The sequence below is a fragment of the Rattus rattus genome, chromosome 15 (assembly GCF_011064425.1).
Source record: "Rattus rattus isolate New Zealand chromosome 15, Rrattus_CSIRO_v1, whole genome shotgun sequence".
NCBI lineage: Eukaryota > Metazoa > Chordata > Mammalia > Rodentia > Muridae > Rattus > Rattus rattus.
The window spans coordinates 70034644-70052124 of NC_046168.1; the positions used below are offsets into that span (position 1 = coordinate 70034644).

At 47.5% G+C, this 17481-nt stretch overlaps 1 protein-coding gene across 1 annotated transcript in view; it reads left to right on the top strand.

The window, feature by feature from the left end:
- Window positions 1-1189: 1189 nt before the first annotated feature.
- Ablim3 (actin binding LIM protein family member 3) overlaps window positions 1190-17481 on the top strand; it is a 118031-nt gene continuing 101739 nt past the window's right edge. The window contains exons 1-2 of the mRNA XM_032885553.1: window positions 1190-1335; window positions 1685-1787. Of these exons, the coding sequence (XP_032741444.1) occupies window positions 1775-1787 (13 nt within the window). The 5' untranslated portion in view covers window positions 1190-1335; window positions 1685-1774. The remainder of the gene's footprint in view (window positions 1336-1684; window positions 1788-17481) is intronic.

Below are 17481 nucleotides of genomic sequence, written 5' to 3' on the forward strand. Positions count from 1 at the left end.
CTCAGCGGCGCCAGGGACAGACCTTACATTTATCTATAAGGTGTCTTCTCTCCAGTGTTAAGAAGGCAGCTACTGCACCTTAACCAGAGACCCCAGACTCAAGTACATGCAGTTGTTCTCACAGAGAACGTCTAGTTAACCTAGAGGGGTCAGGTTTGCAAAAAGACGCTGTGCCCTAGAATTGTGAACTCCGAGAGTATGGACATTCAGTTTTCTGAGTTCACACATGTCCCCTCCGGAGCACTGTATAGACCGGGATGGTATATACGGTCTCTAGTCTGGTTATTTGTTACATTTTTGTAAGCATAAATTAGGCAAAGGAAATGCCAGAGTTGGCAGTCATAGGAATGTGAAGGGTCTCCACCTCATGTTGGCCAGTTGTCACCAAAGAATTCAGAAAATAGCCATGACAACTAATTGCTATAACAATAACAACAACTCGAGGTAAGTTAGCTGTACAAAAGCTGAGGTGACCCAGCATCGTGAGGCTATGTACCTGCTGCCTTCCTCAGATGGGAGAGAGCAACAGGCTGAAGATGCTTAGACCTCCCACAATTAGGGTTGTGGTATATTAGGGTCACATAACACAAGGGTCATTTTTTTTCCGACAAATACTGATACCTACTATGCCAGGCCCTGACGGAGGAGGTCTACTGAAAAGACCCTTTTTTTTTTTCATACAGTGAACGTTGCTTGTGAGAAAGGGGAGGTAGGCTGTCAGAGCAAATTAATCTAGTGATCCCAGGAATCAAGAGAGTAAGTAGGGGAACGGGGACACGAGCTGAAAGGAAAACGGCATCCTGAGCATCTGTCTTATTCACTGACCCAGCTACCTCAGGATCCAATTCAGTAGGAACCTGCTCAAAGCTAAACTGCACCCAGCTTGTCAGCCCTGGGCTGAGTTGGGAGCTCAAACTCCAGCAAATCCAGTCTCTCCTAAGTGATAACTTTCCTCTTTCCTTCCTTATATCGGCTCACCCCCTAGGTCCCAGGTCCACCCCCACCCCACCCGGCCGTACTGGCCTCAGAACATCAGGGTCCCGTTTTTTGGGGGGCAGTTGGTGATTTTTTTTTTTTTCTTCCCACCACCCCAGCACTCAGGCAGAATGCCCTGCAGGGCGGAGCCTCAGACACGCGCCGGCGCGTCCAGCAGGTGGCAGCAGCGAGCGGCCGCGCCCCCCGCGCTGCCAAGCTGCGAGCCCACATCATGGATGGCGAGCTCTCAGGTTTCGCCTGGCTCGCCCTGGCATCCCAGACCCCAGACGACCAGCGGGATTCATGAGCCGCTTGCAGGGGCCGGGGCAGGGGCCTCTGGCTCCCAAAACTGGACAAGAGGTGGGTCCCGGGGCGGGTCGCTGCTCCCGAGGCCGGGCGGGGACGCGCTGCCTCCGCCCTGCCTCCCTGTGGTCCACACCCCCTTCGGGCTCCGCAGCCTGCCGGCTGGGATAACGCGGGGTGCGCACGAGCCGGCGCTGCCAGCCTCGCTACTGCCCGGGGTTCGGGTCCCAGGTGCTGAGGACGAGGCACCTGAGTCCTCCTCGCCTGCCCCTCCTCTCTGTTCACCTGCCCTGTTCGTCCACTCGCCTTAAAGGCCAGCGGCTCCAGCCCAGACGGAGAGGGGCCAGCAGGGGGAGAGCGCACCTGAGGATACACAGCTGGCCCTGCTCTGCCTTTTCACCCTTAGGTGATGAGTGAGGCCAGGAGAAGAACACAAGATTTAAAAAGCAACCCGGGCCTCCGTTTTGAATGAACGACCCAGAGCAAAGGCATCACCATGAACACGAGCAGTAAGTGGATCCTCCTCTCCTTTGCCATGGGAACAGGGGTGGGGGCGGGAGGTTCAGGAGCCTGCGCCCGGGCTGCCTGGAAAGAGGAAGGAAGCCGGTATCCGCGGGGACACCTGACTCCTTCTTCTTCGGGTGCTTTCGGAGCTCCCTGGCACAGGGAGAGCTTTGGGGTCTGCCTTTTCCTGATGATTTTGCTAATGTTTAATCGGCAGCGCCAGTTGCCTCTGTCGGGAAAACTGCTGTCTCCTAGCTATGCCTGGAAAGGCCTAAGAAGCAGTAGTGTGGCCATTGTCTGACTGTGGGGGGCTCCCAGGAGACCTCCATGCCCACATCTGTAAATCCATGGAGGCCCTGCTTGTCCCGGGAAGAGCAGAGAGGCCGTGGGCGGACCTGGGCGGACCTTGGATGGCAAAGAGCAATTTGATAAACAAATCCTCATGAAGCCACCTTTGGGTCCTGAAGAAGATCCAGCTCCTGTTCCCTCAGTGGTCCAGGCTGGTTCCCTACCGACCTGGAGGCTGCTTAGCCTACAGGAGAATGAGAGGAAGTGGCAAACCCTCTGAGCAACAGCTTTGGCAGTAACTGCCCTGCAGAGCCTGGCCCGGACACTTAGGGCCCTGGCTATCATGAAATGCACTCAAGCAACCCAGGAAGGCCCTGGTTGGGTTAATGTGACCCAGGCAATACCCTAGGAGGGCATGATTGTGTTCAACTGGCACTGTCTGGCTCTGTTTTCAACTTGCTGGCTGGGGTCATCTCGGTACCAAATCCGATGGTGGAAGCAGAGGCTTCCTGCAAGCATTCCCAGTTGGGGGTTCTGACTTTTGGGCTTAGTCCCAACTCTGCATCTCAGATTGCTCAGCTATGAGATCTGGAGGGATAAATCAGAGACCTTTCTGATCAAGAACTGACAAGGTCTTTCTACAAATGCTAGAGCTTGGCAGTAAGGGCGGGGTGAGGGGGGGTTCAGCACCTGAGTGAGACGAGGTCCAGGCTAGCCCGGCTACTTCCTGACCCTCCCTCCATTTCAAGGCCTTGGCACAGAGAGAAACTGCAGAGCCGCTGGGATGGAAACGAAATGTATTTATTTACTACGTATTTGCGTGACTCACGTCTCGTCTCTGTCGTCTTCCTTTGTGTATCACATAGCTACGCTAAGCAAGCGAGTGAGGCTTGACTCCCTTCCCCTCTTATAGCCAAAGAATTTTTTCCCTCATAGCTGACAGTCTGAAATGATATTCTGGCTTCGTACCAGACTTGGGGAGGGGGTGGGGCAAGCCCTGTCAACCCTGTCACCGGAGGGCCATATGTTTGCATCTGTGTGCTTCAGAAAAATTAAGGTGTGGATTGCCTGCCATTCCTTACTCTATCTAGGGGAATTTTTGTTTATGGGAGTCTTTCCCAGTAACTGATAGAGGAGAAGGAACTAAGAAAGGTAATTAGCAACTGACTCTGCCTTTTGCTGTTCTAGAATCCTAAGAAATGTTTGTGCTATTAGCAACACTGAGTATTATAAGCTGAAAAAAAAAATCCAAAAAAACCAAACCAGAGTTCCCTTCGTTCTGTCTTTTCTTCCTTCTGTCTAAATAATGATCAATGTAATAATGCACTTAAATGTTGTAGATGACACAGACAGAAGAAAAAAGTCTACTTTTCTAATTAGGAGATGTTCAATTTGCAGTAGTGTGGGGAAATGAGCAAGAAAATGCCCAGCACAACCTTGGGAACCCCCAAGCGCTCTAGAGGGAGGACTACTCAAGAGCTGGAGCATCCAGTGGGGAGTCTCAGGGCCTGAGAACTTCATCTCAACGGAGACCCTGCAGATGGAGAGAGTATAAGTCAGACCTCGTAGGAGGAACAAGGCCATAGAGCCACAGAGCAGAATATTGGCAGGAGACCGTTGGCTAGTCTGATGTGATTAAAAAAAAATGTACCCCTTTTAGATGTGAAATGATCCAATTCACATGACTCTCAGTGTTTATTCCACTGCCAGTTAAGGGGTCCTCATGCCAGTTACTAAGCTGGGCACTTCTGTTAGCTCCACAGAGAAAACCCCCACTGGGAGATTGCTCCAGCTTTGTAGCTGAGACCTTACTGTTGGTATTTGGTCATTTCAAGCCATTTATTTAATTGTTGGATTGCAAAAGGTTCTGGGATGTGAACTGTATTTGACAGTAGGCACTATTCCTAATCGGTGGTTCAGGTGCCAACATCGAAGTTTGGGCAAACCATAACTTACCGCTCAGCTCCTAATCAGGTCATCTGGAGAACACAGGGCTGTGGTTTAGAGACAACTCTAAGAGCAAGTACAGCCGGGTGTTGTGGCACAGGGCCTCTTATCCCAGATATCTGGTGGCTGAGGCAGGAGGACTTCCCCGAGTTCAAAGCCAGTCTGGGCTACCTGGTAAGTTCTAGGCCAGCATGAATTACAGAGTGAGAATCTGCTGAGAGAGAGAGAGAGAGAGAGAGAGAGAGAGAGAGAGAGAGAGAGAGAGAGAGAGAGGAGAAAGAGAAAGGAAGGAGAGAAAGAGAAAGGAAGGGAAGGAAGATTGATTGGTTGATTGATTGATTGATTGATTGATTGATTGATTGATTGATTGATGGAGCTTACCCTACATCGGAGGGTCCCCAGATCAGATCGTCTCTCTCAGTAACAGCGTGGTCTTCAGCCTGTTGTTTCATCTGCAGAAAATTAGACTGGAATGGAAACTACATGTTACACGTTTGTGTCAAATACTTGGTGAAGTACTTGTCTGCGGGCACAGCTGATGTGTCAGCGACAGGTGATTATCGGCCATCTTTACTCAGGCCATCGTTGGGACCACTGTCACCACTAAATTAACTCTGGGATGTTAGCCAGCAGTCCTCTCAGATGTCACAGCTTCACCAAGGATTGAGAAGCATACCTGGAGGAGGGTTAAATAGAATGACAAGGAAGAGCTCTTATAAACGTGTTTAAATTATGTTTATTAACAAGAAAGTTGCTTCCCATGCCACCAAACAGGACAGTGCCCAGCCAGCCATTACTTGGTGTGGATTTCAGCATTTTCTAGATCCTTACTTGTGATGAGCATTAGCAAGGCATCCAGAATAGTGATTCTGAGGCTGGGGAGTGGAACAAAAGGGTGCACCAGGTGGGCTCCCTACTCAGAACCCATGAGTGAAGTAGAAGGGACCACCTGGAGCAGGGTTTCCTAAACTTTCCCACTTGCCATCCCTGTTCGCCTGGTAATTATTGACACAGCTCCAGGTGTGTAGCTTTATAAAAAAGGGTGCAGAAATCAAATATTTGGGACTGAAGAAATGCCTCAGAGGTCTTCCCAGCGCCCACATGGCAGCTCACAGCCGTCTGTAATTCCAGTACCAGAGAGTCTCCAAGCCTCTGTGTCACAAGTCCTGCATGTGGCACACATGTGTACATGCAGACAAAACACTCATACACACAAAATAATAAAATAGATAAACCAAAAATAACGTTCAAAAGAAAGCAAATATCTGCTGATAATAAATTATAAAGAAATTCATTTTGAAATAATTCCTGGAGGTGTAAGTACTATAAATTTACTCTATATTGATTACCGAAGCAAGTTTGCATACCGCCACGATGTGATCATTTATTTTTACATAATTAATTAAAGTCTTGGTTGACATTTTGATACAGTAGGGCATAGAATATCTTTGGCATTTTCAGAATTTAACCGACGTCAATTCTGAACACCATTTCATGTAAATACATAGCACAAAATGGCAGAAATATGTGTAGGGCCATTTGAGAAATTGTTGGAAATTCTGTCCTAATCCCAACCCAAAATTCATTGACCATTTTCTTTTTTTTATTTCATTTTTTAAAAGATTTATTTATTTATTTATTATGTACACAGCGTTCTGCCTGAATATATGCAGAAGAGGGCACCAAGATCCCATTATATAGGTCTGGATTCACCACATGGTCGCTGGGATTTGAACTCAGGACCTCTGGAAGAGCAGTCAGTGCTCTTAACCACTGAGCCATCTCTCCAGCCCCATTGAACAGTTTTCTATGAAAGAGAAGTCAACGACTCAAATAGCAGTTCTTAAAAGCAAATGTTCCAACACAATGCACAAAAATATATACTAAAGATATACTAATTTAGTATTTACCTGCCGAAGGATGATCGTTAAACAGTAGAAAAGCTTTTATTTCCCATAATTAAACTATTATGTTTCTATCAGAGCAAAAATATTAGTAAATGCAGTGAAAACACCGCTGTTCTTAACATGCGGTAGCTTCGAATCTGCATCCTGGTGCCCTGGTGGTGTTTGTTGGCAGCTCATGGTGCCCTAGCCCTCTCAGCTCAGAGACAGGGCAGTGAGGTCATGTGACACAGCCCAGCCGAGACCTGCCAAAACACCAAGTTCACTACCTATTTGACTTTGAATTCGTCTTTGCCCAGTGAGCACTCAGAGACCTTTCACCGTTGCCAAATTTTTCACAGCCCCTGCATTGTGACACAGACCCATATAAGTCGTAACACAGCGTTTGAAAGTTGTATGCTAGAGGAGAGACTGGGCTTCAAGGCTCTGGCTTTTATGGCTGCCTCCCTCATCTGGCTTTCTTTCCTCCTATATATAGGCAGTCTAATTTCAGGGATCATTTGTCTCCTGCCCCACTGAAGCATCTCCCGTCTGTCCCGTCCCTCAGTTGTTCCCCAACATTCACTTTCTGTGTCACCCTCTGCAGAATTTCATGTGATCCAGCCCCATCCCTTCTCTGTGTCCTTCTTACGTTTGCCTCTTTCATCCCGCTAAGCGCTTGCTCCTCTGACCGTCGCTGTCCAGTAAGTCCTCTCTGTGTCACACCAGTCCCTCTGCCCACTCCCATGATTCATCTGGTGTCCTCTCCACCCTCCAAAGCTGCTAGGTTCTCCCCAGATTCCTATTCCAGCCAGTATCTCCACAGTAGATGTTCACGGGCTCAGAGACTGGGCTCTGTCATTCTGTGCGCATGCGCGTGGGCCCAAATACCCAATTCCACGTGGGCTGTGGCTTCCAGCCTGTGGCAACGACACACTCTGGGATTTTCATGAACCCAGACCGGTTGTTATCCCAGTCTAGAGTCATGGATACCACCCATCAACTGTACAGGCTCAAGCAACAATGTTTTATTGTTTGTTGAAGCTCTTGTGTTGATATCAGGAGTTCCAAAACTGGAAGAGACAGCGTTGACCCCAGTGTGCTTGAGGACCTGAACACCAGAGTCAGTTTCAGGTTCTGTAAAGCGCCATATTACTCACTGGCTTGGGGCTTCTACGGATCCTAAATGCTTAAGTGGAAAACTTAGGGGTGGGTCATAATCAAGGTGGGATTGAGCATCCTGCACACTACAGACCACGCCCTCTGTGCTCTTTCTCATGGCCTGGCACGCTAACAAAATTACTTTTTCTTTTGTTGGAAAGTGTATTCGGAAGTTATTTAACCCAACAAGAGTGTGACTGGCAGGAAGAAACTGTGCTTTGACGAATGGATCCCTAGGTTCCAGTTCAAGAGTTTCATGATCTCAGACATAACAGATTCTATCTAGACTGTGATTGGTAAGATGAAAAAGGTCAGAGTTCTTGAGAGAACCAAATGAAATGCTCGTGGGTGTTAGCTGTCACTGAGCAGGGGTGAATCTGAAGTTGGTCATTGAGTAAAGCGAGGTTCTGAACTAATGGTGTCATAGAAGCCAAGCTCTCAGATTGACGGTCATCTCCGAGTGATGGTTTCATCATTACGATAGCCAGTATGGGGTTTTGTATATAAATGAAGCCATATTATTCAGGAAGATTTTTAACCCAGCATTGTATTTGTCTTACTATAAAGGGCAGATAGAAAGTAAGAAGCCTGTGTGGTTGACACACATTGTCTTGGTTTGGAAAAGGTAAGAGGCCAGGGTTTGTGGTGGTTATAAAACAGAAATAAGGGGAAAGATCCTTTAGAAAATAAATCATGTCACATGCTACCAACTTGTAGTATGGGGTTAAAAACAGAGGAGGATTCTCACAATTGTGCTTCTGGCAGGGGCTAGAAGGGTACTATATAGGGAGATGAGAGAGCTTTTCCCCAGATGTGTGGGGAACATGTAGAAAAATAAGAATCATCAATGCCTAGGGGAGGGAGACTAGTTAAGACACCCACTCCCCAACCCTGACACGATGGCCCCTGGCCTGAAGGGGAGAAGGAAGGAACCAGAAGGTTCTGCTAGGTGCTGAGTAGGCACTACCTATCAGGACCTGCCATTTTTGGCTCCCAGAAAGCAACCAACACAGTTTTAGGGAAGCAGCCAGGAGAAGGAACATCGTTATCCCCTCTGAGTTCACACAGTAGCCCCGGCCCACTAGAAGCCATAGATAAGAAAGGCAGTTGACAGGCTATGCCCCATTCTCCCACATCCTCACAGGGTTCACAGCAGGATAGGAAGAGGGGTGGAAGACAAAGGAAGCAGCAAGGATACCAGAACAGGTAGCAATGTCTCTGCTAAAGCCATTGCCTGCATCCAGTGTCCTGAGGCTTCCTGAAGAGGAGTCATTTACAGCACAAACACAGTCAAACAAACAACAACCAACGATGCTTCCCGGACAATGAGGCCGTTGTTGCTAATGATTACCTGAGAGGACCTAGAGGAGCCATGTAAATGGCCACTTTTAAATCATCCAAAATTAACGGCACACGTCTCTGAGAAATCACAGTGTGATTTCAAGAGCACTTGGATGGTAGAGAGGAAGTGATATCAGTTCTTCAATCCCGACTTCCCTGCCTGGCAAACGCTTCATCTGGCTGAGATAGCATCTGCTGTAGTGAATGGTCAAGCCCTGGCTCTCACCCAACATTCACCAGATTCCATTGTACATGAACAGAAAACAACCAGAAGTGTGTAAGCATCTCCAACAAGCTGGGTAGTTTGCTGATTAAATTGTCATCCTGTAGTTCTTAAGGGAACACTGGACTGAAATTTATTGAATTTAAATCCATCCCTGTCCCTTACTTACTGTGTATCTTAAGTAAATTGCCTGCTTTCTACACCAACTTCCCTTCTTTGATGATAATTAAGAGGGCATGGAATATTAATAGGACTTCTCATAGAGTTGTTGCGAATAAATAAATCCGGGTGTTGGAAGTCAAGGTTTTACCTCAGTGAGTTCCCTTTGATGGTCTAAGGTTCCAGAAAGCTCCTAGCCTATACCTAGACATCTTTTTGTTTCTCTTCATGTCTTCCAATTCTGTGTGTGTTTGTGTCCAGCTTGCTCCTCTGGTAAGGGCACCAGTCCCACTGGATGAGGACCACTCCCATGACCTCATTTTTACTTGATATTTATACCAAGGCTATGTTCAAATAAGGTCGTGTTCTGACAACCAGGTCTTGAGATCTCCAGGTATGAATCACGGGGGGAGGCCCCAAGTCAATGCCCAAGGCCATGTCTGCTAAGGGAAACCCTCCAAAGGAAGCACTCCCTGTAGGTAGGTTTCCCCAAATATCAGGAGCCCTCATAGCTAACAGGTGATATGAAATGCTGACGGCACCTAAGTTGTCTCTCCAGGGTTGATGTTTAAACACTCCCTTTGCACTTATGGCCAGAAACATCACCCTCTTGACTGGAGAGAGAGCTCAGTTGGCAGAGTGGAAGCAGCACCTGTAATCCCAGCACTCAGGCAGTAGAGGAAAGGAGATCAATTGTTCAAGGTCATCCTCAGCTACATAGCCACCAGGGCTAGCCTGAGCTACTTGCGATTTTTGTCTTAGAAAGAAAGGGAGGGAGGGAGGGAAGGAAGAGAAAAGGAAGGGAAAATAGGGGTTGGGGGAGAGAAGGAGGGAAGGAGCAAGGAAGAATGGGAGGGGAAGAAAGGGAGGGGGTAGGGAACCTCATACAGGGGAAGACCAGAAGTGGCTTAGCATATTCACACTAAGTTTGCTGAACACAAATCACACACCCACTCAGGACCTTATGCAACTATGGTATTCAGTAGGATAAGGGAGTTTACAGGCATGGTCTTGGTTTTCCAGTCTGCCTAGTTCCTGGTAATGTCCAAAAAGGTAGTCAAAACTGCATGATGTACTCACTTAAAAAGTATTTGCTAAAAATTAGGCCAGCACCAAGCCTGATTCTGGTAACAGACAATAAATGTAAGCAGTGTGGCCAGATTTCACGGACCACACAAGTAAGTACAATGAGGCATGCTGGGTTTGCCTTGTACTGAATTTTTAATAAATTTGAATTATTATTCAACTCAAAATTGGGATTTCTAGATTATCTTAAAAACAAAACTGGAACAGCGTCGAGTGGTGGTGGCACAGGCCTTCAATCCCAGCACCGGGAAGGCAGAGGCAGGTAGATCTCTGAGTTCGAGGCCAGCTTGATCTATGTACATAGTAAGTTCCCAAATAGCCAGGATTACACAGAGAAACCCTGTCTGAAAAAAAAAAACAAGGAAAGAAAACAAGGGCTGGAGAGATGGCTCAGTGGTTAAGAGCACTGACTGCTCTTCTAGAGGTCTTGAGTTCAAATCCCAGCAACCACATGGTGGTTCACGACCACCTGTAATGAGATCTGATGCCCTCTTCTGGTGTGTCCGATGACATCTACAGTGTAGTTATATATAATAAATAAATAAATCTTTCTTAAAAATTTAAAAAAAAAAACGAAAACAAAACAAAACAAAAAAAAAAAAAAAACCTCGAAGATTTCAAAGCACTCTTCCCCCTTTCCCCCAACACAGACACAGTCAGAGGATTTATTATTCAGGTATACTGTATTTATACAAGTCTATTTAGCCTCATTGACCCTACTTCCTATCACTTAATAAGTATGTCTGTGTGACTTTGCCTCTGTGATCCTGGGTTTTATAGCCAGCTCTAGTAGATGATCTATATATGGTCAAATGTGGAGAAGTGCATCTTCCCATGGAGAAACTAAAGCTGACCCATGGTGTTTACAACCAAAACTAGAGTCAGAGAGTGACGCATGGCTTAAATCCCAGCACCCGGGAGGCAGAGGCAGGAGGATCTTTCTGAGTTCCTGGAGTTGGTAGGTGAATAACCTACCTCCCGCCAGATACTAAAGTCCCCTTGAAGGGAGCAGACCCCGCTGTGAGCCCTACTTCCCTAGCTGATGGACACCTAGAAGTGGGTATCTCATCGAGTTACATGCATTTGAGGGGAGGCAGGATGCACTATACCTCCGGGAGGTCACCTTTGGTTCCAGGGACCCAACCTGGTAGTAGAAATTAGGGCCAAGAGCAAAGAAGACTATTTTGGATCAATGGTTCCTGAAATGCCTGAACAGCATCCTTCAGGTCTTCTTTGATAGTTGTTCCATTTTTGTCATGACATAGAAAGCATACCTGGTCCAGCCGAGGACTTCTAGTCACAGTGTGAGCTCTGTAACAGCTGCCAGGAGTATGTCCTGGGAGGCTACAACAGGGACCTCGCTTAGATACCTGGGGTCTTTCTAGGATAGAATTTTTGCCCATTCCCCTGGGGAAGTTAGAAGAAAGCAAAGCACGCACGGCGCTTGTTACAGAGCGGCGACTCAGAAGACATCTGAGGAATGAATTAGTTAATGAAAAGCCCATGTGCTCTCTTAAGCTTTTGGATAAAGACAGATGATTGTGCCCCGTCCTTGACCATAATTCCCCTATCGAGGAAGGAGTAATCACTGAGGTGGGCTCATCTCAGACTCAGGAGGAGGCGCTGAGCACTGTGGGTTGCTGGCACATGCGATTCAGGCTATGTGGATGTGCTCTGCAGAACCTGCCTAGAGCTCTGTCCGCAGAAGCATCATGTGCTGAAAGGACAGTGGTCCCCTGGGTGCGCAGGAAAAAGTGGCCAGAACAGTGGAGGATTCGAGACCTGCTAGGGAGCAGGAAATGCCAGATTCAACATCATACACTGGTCCATGTCTGCCTGAGAGTAGTTAACTCCTCAGAAATTTCAGTGGGCACAAGCCGGACAAGGGGGGCATCGAGGCAGGCTCCCCACTGCTTCTGCACCGGTGACCAGCCCCACCCCTCCGAGCCCACTCCCCCCTCCCCCTCTGGCAGAATCTCCTAGAGCTGCTTCCTTTCCTCTGTTTAATTTTGTGCAAAGCAAAGGTCTTTCTCCGCGGGCTGCTGTCACTTGCCCTCATCAGCGGAGCCAATGAGATGACTGCTTGAGTAGTCTAATGACACAGTTGATCTATTTTAAGCACCTGAAGCGTACTCCACCGAGTGCCAATCTTCCTGCTGCGAGCCACTCTCAGCGTGCAGGAACGGGGGCTGCCTGAGGTCTGCTCCCGCATTTTAAGATCCAGGGAACCTCCCAGGAATCCTGGCCCTGCTGTCCAAAGGTAGACGAAAGCATCCGCTGAATGATGCTATTTTCACAGTCAGCATGGGTGCATTGCCTCTGATGTTAGGATTATGTGACCTCGGGTAACCATAAATCCCCCTTTCAAAGGGCACACACAGAGCTGAGACTGTCACACACATAAGAAGAGGAGACCTGGGAGGCAGCATTTATAGAACAATGAGAAGCCCAACCTCCATCAAAGATTCCTTCTCCTTCTCTTCCCCTCCTCCCTCTCCTCCCCCTCCTTCATCTCCTTTTCCTCCTCCCCTTCTTCCCCTCCCTCCTCCTTCCCATCTTCCCCACTTCCTCCCTTTCCTCCAACCCTTCCTCTTTCCCCTCTTCTTCCCCCTCCTCCCTTTCTACCTCTCCTTCCCCCTCCCTTTCCATCTCCCTTCCTCCCCTCTCCCACCCTCCTCCCCTCTCCCACCCTCCTCCCTCTCCCACCCTCCTCCCCTCTCCCACCCTCCTCCCCTCTCCTCCCAATGAAGAAACATTCTTTTCTAACTGTAGCCTGAGTGTTTTCTACACATTACTTTATGGGCTCCTTACAACACTCCCCTGAGCTCCGTATCTAACAAAGGTCTCTACGTGATGCTGCGTTCTCGCCATTCATCACAAACAGACCTAGCATAGCCCACAATGATTACGTTCATTAGCTCATTGATTTCCTTTCTCTCTCTTGTCCCCCTTTGAAAACCAGTGAAAAATAGTGTTGACTACGTGACAGTCTGCCCTGTTTTGTGCTGCTCTATCCCTTGCTCCACATTCAGTGTTAGATGAGCATTGCTTGTGCCTGCATATACAGAACAGAGAGGTCCACAGCTTCCCGCGCACTCACCCGCCGAGCCCACGCAAGAATCCTGCGTGGTGCACACCACGTATTATACTTACTTAACTCACAGAAAAAAGAAAGTGGCTCAGAGAAGAGACATAGCTGCTCCGGGCCACAGATTTGAAACAGGTGACGGAGCCTTGAGTAGATACACGAACAGATACAACTAATGTCATTCTTCTGCATAAAAGGGAACTGAAGTTCACAAGTAAATCACCTGGACAAGGTCCCACAAGCTGGGAAGCCGCTGTGCGGGTATCAAACCGTGTCTTCCCGGCCGGGGCCACCTTTCCTGCTTCTGCTCGTCCTTTGCATGGTCTTTCCCTGTTTTCTGTGAGGGGAGCCCCAGGGAACACAGGGACTGGATGTTAGTTTGCTCATTCACTCAGGCAATAAACAAGCTCCCCACCCACCCCACCCCCAACCCCCGATCTATGTGGCAATGATGTTCCAGGCACCTGAGGTGCACAGGACGGAAATCTCAACCTAAGACCATCTCCATCCAGAGTCGCCAAAGGACAGGCACTGGGAATTTACTGAGGGAAGCCTTCAGGTGTGGAGAGAGTAGGCGGGGTTTGATGAAGGCAAGTCTTTGCAAGGCTCAGGAATCTACCACTCAATCTAGACCTCAAGGGGATGAACAAATTTGTGTTAGGTCAAGGAGAAGGGACAGCACCATGGCTTGTTTAGTTATTCTGACTGACAAGCATTTCACAGCCCCTTACTGTACAACTCCTGAGGCCTGGGCCTTTGACTGGGAACTGGAACGTAGAACACTGTGAAAGGACATGAGCTCGCAGGGAAAGGCCAGGAGCACCAGCTGTTTGTTTTGCGCATGCGCTGAGCAACGTGGCAGATTGATATACGGTGTGGAGGAGGGCTGGGGAGCATCCGGTCTTTGAGAGTTTCAGGTACCAGCTAAGGAGTGTGCCTTACAGTCTGTAGCTGAAGAAGAGACGCAGGAGGTTTTGCGCTGAGTGACCTGACAAGGCTTGTGCATTATTTAAGAAGAACGCACGGCAACACCCAACTGATACACTGCAGAGCCCGGGGGTTGGCAACAGGTAGCTGTACAGTGACTTATGAGAGGGAGACCACCGGGGCTGCAAAGAGGTCGTGGCACTACAGTTCCCCATACATTATGACCTACATCGCTACTCTGATGCCCACCGGTGCGTCTGCCATCCGATTCTGCTTTCTGACACCATGCAAACTGGAAAACTTGAAAAAACGAGGTCACCGGCCCAATCAAGAAACCTAGATCGTGCTTGAGCTAGAATCAGACAAGTAGGCTGGGTTCAGATTCCAGCCAGGAACTCTGCTGGCCGCATCACCTGCAGTGACTTATCTCTCCCCGCCCACACTTCAGTTTCCTCTCTAGATAGGAGTGAGAGGGAGGGAAAGGCTAGGTGGGAATGCTTTGCATAGTACCCAACACATGGCAAACACTCAGACCGTGAGAGAGTGATGAGTACAGTCGAACGCCTTGGGAGAAGTCCCTTAAATATGTGAGTAATCCTCACGCTGGGCTGGCTGACACTGACGTGCCCTCATCATCCAGTCCCGTCTGTATTGATGACACGGGACTTAATTGTTAGCTAATAAACTACGGACTTTATTACCTGTTAGACCCCATTCTGAACACTCCCCACAAATAGTCCCACCCCCTATTTTTTTTTTCTTTTTACTTCAGCCATGAGTCAGGGGTCACATTGATTTTTAAAGTGAATTGTTCACTTCATTGAGGTTACCGAATTGAGATGGTGACAGAGGGGCGCCAGTGGCCATGTTATCTAACAAACGTGGGAAAAATAAAACCATAGCCTTGACCATATAAAAAACTCCCATGAGTCCATCCACACCTGAAGCCAAAGCTGCCGCCCATCTCAGACCTCCCTATTGTTAGAACCAATGAATTCTATTTTCACATCAAGTACTTTCAGCTGGGTTTCTGTAAACCACGCTGAGAAGATTTCCAACAAGGAAAGGGGGATAAGCCATGTGTTGCATTCTTATACTGTTCCCATCCTGTCACACTTCTAGCCATCTTTAGGATAAAATACTCTTCCAGAAAGATCCTTTTCAGTCCCCTCTGCAGTGATTTTATCCCCTCCGATAAAGTCCATTTCATTTGAATATTTTGATTCCACCAGTTTTCTGGCTACAACTCCTTTTCTGTAGATCTGTGTGGTTTGCTAGTGCATTCCTTAGTGCCCCCCTTGCATCCAAGGCTCTTGGAGGTCGGGAGTCCTGAGTCAGTCAGCTGTGCATACGCCTGCTCCCCATCTGCAGCCGCAGACCATGGAGGGACCGGGGATCGCTTCCAGAGCTTGAGAGAATGTCCGTGCATGCTCAGCTTCAGATGCACGGCATCTGTCAGTGCATGTGTTGGGGGAAATTCAACTTGACAAAAAGCTACCGAAAGACACTACTCGTGTGGAGAGATTCACAAATGGTTTTGACATTAAAAAGGAGTCCTGGGGTAACCTGGTGCGGCTGCATGGATACCTGTGTGGTTGGTTGGAAAGAAGGCTGTCCGACTTCAGATCCTTAAGATTTGAAACTTCAAACGCCCACAGTAAAGAGTTTAAAAGGAAGGAAGGGAGGAAGGGAGGAAGGGAGGAAGGGAGGAAGGTGCCACACACCTTTAATCCTAGCATTTGAAAGGTAGAGGCAGGTAGATCTCAGTGAGTTAGAGGCCTGCCTGGTCGACATAATGAGTTCCACAACAGCCAGAGTTATATGATAAGACCTCGTGTCTCGGTCTCTGTTCTATTGCTGTGAAGAGACGCCGTGACCAAGGCAACTATTATAAGAGACTGCATTTAATTTGGGGCTTTCTTACAGTTTCAGAGGTTTAGTCCATTATCACCATGCAGGAAGTGTTAGATCAGTAGCTGAGAGTTATATCATGATTAATATATTCAGAGAGAGAAAGAGAGAATGAATGAGAATCTGGGCATAGCACAGGCCATACCTACTCCAACAAGGGCACACATCCTTATCCTTCTAATAGTATGAAAAATTTCCACTCTGTGGTGACTAAGCATTCAAATATTTGAGCCAATGAGGTGTGTGTGTGTGTGTGTGTGTGTGTGTGTGTGTGTGTGTGTGCATATGTGTATGTGGGGGGGGATCATTCTTATTCAAACCACACACCTTGTCCCAAGATAAATGTTAAAAATAAAATTAACATACATGCAGAAGACCCAAGTCAGATCCATATCTGCTTCCTGATCTCTGTGAGCCCACTCGAGTTCTAGTCAGTTGATTCTGTGGGTCATGTTCTTGTGCTCTTGTGGTATCCTTGATCCATCTGCCTCCTTCTTCTTCCTCTCCCCTCCTCCTCTCCCTCCTCCACTGTACTCCCCAAGCTCCACCTAATATTAGCTTGATGTTCTCGTGGAATTCCTAACAGTGGATATGGGGGCATTCTCTGACGCTTTTGCCTTGCTGTGGGACTTTTCCTCCTCCTGCCTTGCCTCATCCAGCCTTGGGGGAGAATATGTGGCTGCTCTTCTTGTACCTTGATGTGCCATATGTGATCGATGCCCCTGGAAGGCTGGTTTTTTTCTGAGGGAAGTTAAAGAGGCCTTGGATCTTGGGGGAAAGGGAAAATGTGGGGAGAGATTGGAAGGAGGGAAGGAAAGGGAAACTGTAGTCAGGGTGTAGTCTATGAGAGAATAATAAGTATAAAAGAAAAATAATAAATTAAAGGGAATCTTTCTATAAGACCTCAGTTAATCAATATGTGAAAACTGATTCAAAATATATAATAGACCTAAAGAAAATAAAAGCTAAAAATTATAAGATTTTTTTGCAAGAAAATATTGATAAGTATGTTATGACCCTAAGGTAAGCCAGGGCATCCTTGATCTCTAAAATAAATAAAAAAAATAGGTAATAACCAAACCAACTCATCCCAAAAGAGTGAAAATACGTGGCCAACAGACTCCTAAAAAGGAGCTCACCATCATTAGTTTTTGGTGAAATACAGTTCAAAACACCTGCATATGCCCGCCCAGGTAGCTAGCATTTCACATAGGTTCCCGGTGGGAATACAGAGGGCACAACTTTGGGAAACTACATGAGAGTGTCATAAAAATTCAGAATACACCTACCTGTGATCCAGCAACACCTCTCTCAGCTGTGAACACATGAGAGATGAAAACATATATCTGCAGGAAGATTTATGCAAGAATGTTCCTGGCATCTCCATTCATAATAGCCCAGAGCTAAAAACCAACCCAAATGTTTCTTCTGCACACAGCTAGATAAGCAGATTGGGATCCATTTGTACAATGGATCGTTGCTTGCTAAGGAAAAGTCAAAACCTGGTAACACAAGCCGCAACGTGAAGTGGTGACAGAAGCCGGTGAATAGGGGAGTTAGGCATAAAAGTATAAACCGTCCGATTCCCTTTATATGAAGTTCAAGAGCAGAAAAAAAATTGATCGAGGTGGGCAGAAATCATAACAGAGAGCAGGCAAGATTAATCAACATGAGCAGAGACCATA